Here is a 6,000-nt window from a genome sequence, read left to right as displayed (position 1 = left end):
GATAGTCGAGATGCTACTGGTTGACTCTGGCAGGACTTACTAGCCATGGTGAAGAGGGAGACCCAATTGAAACCTCACGTGTGACACGCCGATCTGGAGACTGGCCGGGCCGCCTCACCGGGTGTCCCGGGCAGCTGTGACTGTGAGGAGCAGCAGTCAGTGAGCCCTGCGTGCCCTTCCAGCGAAAACGAAGGCGCTGAGGAGAGGCAGAAACCGTGGCGGCCCCACGGACAGGAAGCGCGGGCCAAGGCTGCTCTAAGGGGCAGCTGGAAAAGGGGAGGAGGAGGAGAACTGAGTACTGGTGAGGGAGAAGCACAGCGGAGCGAAAGCTAAAGCCCAAGATGCGGGACCCCCAGCGCGGGCACTGGGATGGGCCTGTGCTGTGTGCTTTCCCCTCCTTTGACTCTGTGGATGATCTGCCCACCCAGCCTCCTTGGCACATGCCCGTCGTGCCCCTGGCAATCGCGCTCCTCGTGCTCCAGACGTCCCTGGGCTCTCACGTGAAAAAGGTTTGTCATTGATAACACAGACAAGCATTCCATGGGGCAAGATTGGTTTTATTGTGTAAGGAAGGGGCTACAGAGGTGAAAGACCACGATTGGTGAATCAAGTTAAAACCCAGAGCAGAGTGACATCTATAGGGATCCGGATCGGACAGTTCAAGAAGCCGAAAGCCACCACCTCTTGGCTTTACTCATTGAAAAACAAATACAACATGGCTCTCTAAGATAAGAGCGTGGGCTGTGGGCTCCGAAGTCAGTTCCCAGGGAAAGACATTTGGTTGTTTCCCCAGAGAAATCCATGGAAACGTGATTACAGTGAAGTATACGATGAGAACAATCCTGAACAAGCACGATCAAGTAGTTAAAAGTTTACCAATTTTAAAGAAAATGTAGTGTTTGGGGGAGTTGAGGTAGACCTTGTAGCGTCCAAAAGATCCATTTTCACTGCAAGACATGTAAAGCGATACTACTGACTCCTTTTTCAAATAGGCAGGGATGAAAGTGCATTAAAGTCAAATAAGGTAAAAATAGTATTTTAAGAAACGGGCCATTAGAAAAAGTCCCAGGAGGGAAGCAGCTGGGAACCAGCACGGCAGGCCCCGCTCCCGGAGGCCGCCCACGCCACTCTGGGATGGCAGTAGGAGATCGAGGCGGGTTCTACGAAGGAAGGTGCGAGCGGGATCGGGAGGGCTCTGCTGCCAACAGGCCACAGCGCCCATTCAGGGCTGCGGACCAAAAGTACCAGCAAGAGCGCCAACCTTACCTTCGGCCTTCAAACCCTTGAGCCTCTGCTGCCCCCTGGCCTCCCCCTCCCCTTAGCTGCAGCGGCCGGCTCGGGTGGAGGCCCCGCAGATGTGCAGCGGGGGAGCTGCGGAGGGGGAGGCGGCCGCGTCTGCCCCCTTCTCGGCCCCTGTGGTGCTCAATAACTATGCCAAGTGAGAGGAATACTTTCAGCGCGGCTTTATTATCACATCTACAACTACATCTTGCGTCAGGGCTTCCTGGATTCCAAGCTCTCCCGAAACATCTACATTTCACCTCAGTGCCGGCTCCTCGCCAGGGGGCGCTGTGGCCGAGGCAGGGCTGGCACCAGCGTGGCGTGGCGTGGCGCTCCTCCTCAAGTTTCAAAGAGCTTGCGGAAGGCCGTCCCCAGCTCGGCAATCATGTCGGTGGCCGTCATGGAGCGCCCGAACTTCTGAAAGGCCTGGTGGTTACACTGGCGCGTGAGAGAACAGGCGCCGAACGCAGCCACCAGGAAAGGGTTCTGACTAGAGAGACAAGCGGCCATTAGTCCAAAGCCGTGGCCAGAGGCCCCGAAACCATGCAATGCAGCCTTATAAAGACGGTGGCGAACCTGAGCCTGTCCTTCACCGCTTCCTGATGCACTTCACTATTTCCTATCTCGGCCCTCTGGGTCCCTTCCGGCTCTCGGACCCTGGCGCTGAGCTCTCCCCACCCCCTCCACCCGGACCCAGAACTCCGGGGTGAGTTGGAGCGCTGCTCTGGCTGCCAAGGCGCCTCTCCTGTACAGGACCCACACCCAGTCCAGCTCGGCTCCTGGAAACTTGCAAAGGAGGTGGGGCAAAGGCACAGTGGGGGGGGAGGGGGGCCTAAGGCCACAGCCTTTAGGAAGCCAGGCTTACCTCTGCGCTGCCCCCTAGAGGCCCTGGGGGAAAGGGCTTCTGGCTAGAAGTTGGGTAACCCCTGAATACGGAGAGCAGAGCGAGTTTGGACAAGGCCCAATGACGCCAATTTTGTATTTAGAATTCTTAACAATTATCCTAATATCCTATTTACTGTTTTAAAAAGAGCCAAAAAATGCACCAGACACCAACGGCTTGGGAGATTGGGTCAGGAGAGAGGAAGAGTGGTGGTTAGGAAGACCAGACATCAAGGCAGTGATTGGAAAGTTCTAGTGAAAGAGCCACTCTCCCCCCCCCCCCCGCCCCCCCCCCATGCCTCCCTGAAATACCCGAGCCCCTTACTGGAGACTAAGAAGGAGGAAGCACTCCCACTGGTTGCTGGGCAGAGGGGTAGGAGAAGTGAGGAATGTCCTCAGCCAATGTAGAGAGGGGGAGAGGAGCAGCTTCACCCCAGTCTCTGGCTTTCTAATAAGCAACTCAAGCAGACAGACTGCAGGCCTACCCATAGAGAGGGCTTTGCATGCCCTTTTGGTAGGAGTGCCATAGGTTCACCACTACTGGTAGAAGAACTGGCCCACCACAGTAAAATAAAGCAAAAAAAAAAAAAGAAGCATACTCATTTGTTTTGTCAGGTCCAGCAAGAAGTGCCCAGTGTGCTAAAACTCCAAGGGAGCCTGACAGAAGGTCTCCTTGTCCTCCACACCTTCGGCTGCTTCCCTCATGGCTACACACGAACACTAAACAAAAACAGGCAGGAGTCAAAAACAGGCAGGAGTTAGCGTGGGTTTCTTATACATTTTACAAATCTGAATCCTTGGAATAGGGAGAAAGGGGTGGGGAGAGATAGGGAAATACCAAGTTATCATAACCTGCATTAAAAAAAAACAATGTAAACAACAAATGGAAGGAAGCAATATGCTTTTCCTCCAAATATCTTCCAAAAATATTAGAAATAGAGAAAGGGGATTAAAAATCACTAGAAAGTATTGTTTTTAAAAGAATATCAGTTAAGTTTTTGAAAAACAAATCCTTTTTATGGTTACTAAGCATGTGGTGGAGGGGGAAACATTTAGATCTGTGCTACCATGAGGTCCTCATTTTATACTATTGTACCTAGGCTGTAGAATAGGTTTATCATTAGAGGAAAGAAAAAACAATCAATAAAAATACCAAAGAACTTTACTTCCTTCTAAGTGTTAGGAAAATAAATATGCTTCATGTATGTATTAGGTTTAAGGGATACTTTTGAAGAAGAATCTACACTGAAATACTTCAGAAATGCCTGGAAGTATTTACTTTGATGTCATAGCTAGCTCCTGTCAATTATGAGGACTCCCATGTCTTGTGAAATCTTTTTTACTTTAACTTTTAAAAACATTTCTTTCCTGTTTCTAAATAAAAGAATAAAAACATTTCCCCCCACATATTTTATATCACAGGCATAGGCATCTCATTTATCAACTGTCAGAAAAATGGGAAAAAATTAAATCGCTCAGTAAACTTTGAAATATTTTATATAATCTTATTTATATTTATAACATACATACTTTTTTGTAGATGGTAACAATCTGATGTCCTGAAATAGCACTCTAGTACAGCTGGCTTTTGATATATGTATGTGTATAGCATTAATATATGTATAGCAAATCACAACTTCCCAAGAGCCTCCACTATATTTTTAGATACTGGGTCCTAATACATAATAAAAACACATTTAAGAATTCTAATGCTGACTATAGAAATTCATGCCTTGTGAAATTTAAAACTGTATCCCTTTAGCTTGTCCAAAGAAGCCCTAAAGAAAAAGTAGGACAAAAGATTTTAGTGTGACTAAAAAACCCAATGGATGAGAAATCAGCTCTGCTTTTGGATTGGCTGCTCTGTATAACCTGAGGCAAGCATTTCTTTTCTTAGGCTTCAAATTTCATAATCTGTAAAATGAAGTAGGATTTGGATAACCTATAAAGTCATTCCTAGCTTGAAATCTCCATAATTCTAAGTAGATACATAAGCTATGTGGTATTTTTGGGCACTTAAAAACATATATATCCAAATGTTTTATAAGTAAGTAATTCCAGTGGGAGTTCGGGGGATGTTGACTTGTTGAATGTTGAAGCAGTTATTCTGGCATGCACTCTCTGTCTCTGGTCTCCCACTCTTTTTAAAAGATATTTCCTACATGAGTTAAATCCAAATTGTCTCCTTGCCTCTCCTTCCCAGAGAGGGTAAGCATTTTAATGTATTATCATGCAAATTTTTGTTTCTGCCTTGTTCATTGTTGGAAGAGAATAATCTTACAAACTGGCTATATCTCTTGATGTTAATAATTCACCATATGATAAAGGACATTCCTTTTTCAATTCACAAAAATCTACTTTATCTCCTTCCCACCTTCTACCCCAGTTGGAAAAAAAGAAAGAAAAAACTTTTAGCAAATGAGAATAAAACAAAACAAACTGCCACATTGGCTGTGGCCTAAAAATGTCTCAAATTGTACCTAGTCCAACATCTGCGTAGCACAATTCATCATGGGTTTTCCAACATGATGATTACTTGCAATGATAATGTACTTAAATATTTACCAATTCCTTGTCTTCATAATACTGTTATTATTGTACACATTCTCCTGGTTCCGCTCACTTCACTATATGTCAGTTCATAACTGTTTTCCCAGGTCTCCTTGAAATGCCTTTCATTTTTCAAAACACAATAGTATTGGGGGCAGCTGGCTGGTTCAGTGGATTGAGCGCCAGGCCTAGAGAGGGAGGTCCTGGGTTCAAATGTGACCTCAGACACTTCCCAGCGGTGTGACCCTGGGCAAGTCACTGAACCCCTTACCGCTCAGTGGTCCTAAGATGGAAGGTAAGGGTTTAAAAAAAAAAAGTGTTCCATTACATTTATATACCATAATTTGTTCAGCCATTCCCCAATGGATGGACACACCCTCCTCCCTTTAATTTCTAGTTCTTTGCCACCACACTGCAGTCCATTAGACGTTCTCTTCTTTCTTTGATCTCTGCGGTATCTGGTACGGCTGTGATATGGGGCGAGTTTCAAAACGTTTCCCAGGATGGCTGGGGAAGACTTTTCCAGACAGAGCCGAGAGGTGGGGCGATGCCCACAGGAGGGCGAAGCCCCGTTAAAGTGTTTACTTGCCACCTTGGTTTATCCCCTAATTGCTTCTTTAACCCACCACTACTTTCCTAATTGAAACAAGGGGTCTTAGAAGTGAAATGGGCTCCAGAACCCGACTGAGGAAAAGTACGTCATCAGGGGCGGGAAGAAGCGTGTGCCTCCTTCCCGCCTCCGGGATATTCTGCCTCAAATCCGGACACCTCCGCTCTGCACCGCTACACCATGCGCAGGGGCTGGAGCCCGGAGGGCTGCGGGGCTCACCACTGCCCAGGGCAGTCTCACCGGAAAACAAGGACATCTCAGGAAGCTGGAAGCCGACCCCTCGGCAGCCCCAACCCGGAAGTTGATATCGGCATGCAAAATGGCTACCTTGGACACCTGGATCCTGGAAGGCGGGAAATCTTGGTGAATTCTGGCAAGTCATTTCCCTTCTGAGGCTTACGTACCTCATCCTGAAAATGGGTTCCATAACACTGCCTCACTCCGCCTCATGGTGAACCCTTTCTCAGCCTCTTTGGAACATCCTAACATCCTAATTGTGGCTGCTTGGGAGAGAACAGGAGGCAAATTTGTCCGACTGGCACGGGCTGTCTTTAAGGACAAGTTTCTACTGCCGTCTGTCCTGGCCCAGAGCTCTCCTAGGAGGGGTTTCTCAGACAGAAAGCCCTTCTCAGCCGCGTTTTAAGGAGCTACTAAGCCTGGGGGGTCTGCTGGGCGCC

General features: G+C 47.7%; 1 protein-coding gene across 4 annotated transcripts in view; it reads right to left on the bottom strand.

The window, feature by feature from the left end:
- Positions 1–536: 536 nt before the first annotated feature.
- NAXD (NAD(P)HX dehydratase) overlaps positions 537–6,000 on the bottom strand; it is a 74,952-nt gene continuing 69,488 nt past the window's right edge. For 3 of the 4 annotated variants that reach the window (XM_007501291.3, XM_001374961.5, XM_007501290.3), the window contains 2 exons: positions 2,763–2,883; positions 1,449–1,771 (listed from right to left, as the gene is read on the bottom strand). In XM_007501291.3, coding sequence (XP_007501353.2) covers positions 1,621–1,771; positions 2,763–2,883 — 272 coding nt within the window. In that variant the 3' untranslated portion in view covers positions 1,449–1,620. Of the gene's footprint in view, positions 1,772–2,762; positions 2,884–6,000 lie in introns of all 4 variants that reach the window. The other variant, XM_007501292.3, reaches the window with a different exon arrangement.

The sequence above is a fragment of the Monodelphis domestica genome, chromosome 8, assembly GCF_027887165.1.
Source record: "Monodelphis domestica isolate mMonDom1 chromosome 8, mMonDom1.pri, whole genome shotgun sequence".
In the NCBI taxonomy this organism is placed as follows: domain Eukaryota; kingdom Metazoa; phylum Chordata; class Mammalia; order Didelphimorphia; family Didelphidae; genus Monodelphis; species Monodelphis domestica.
This window is presented reverse-complemented; position numbering and strand designations above follow the sequence as displayed.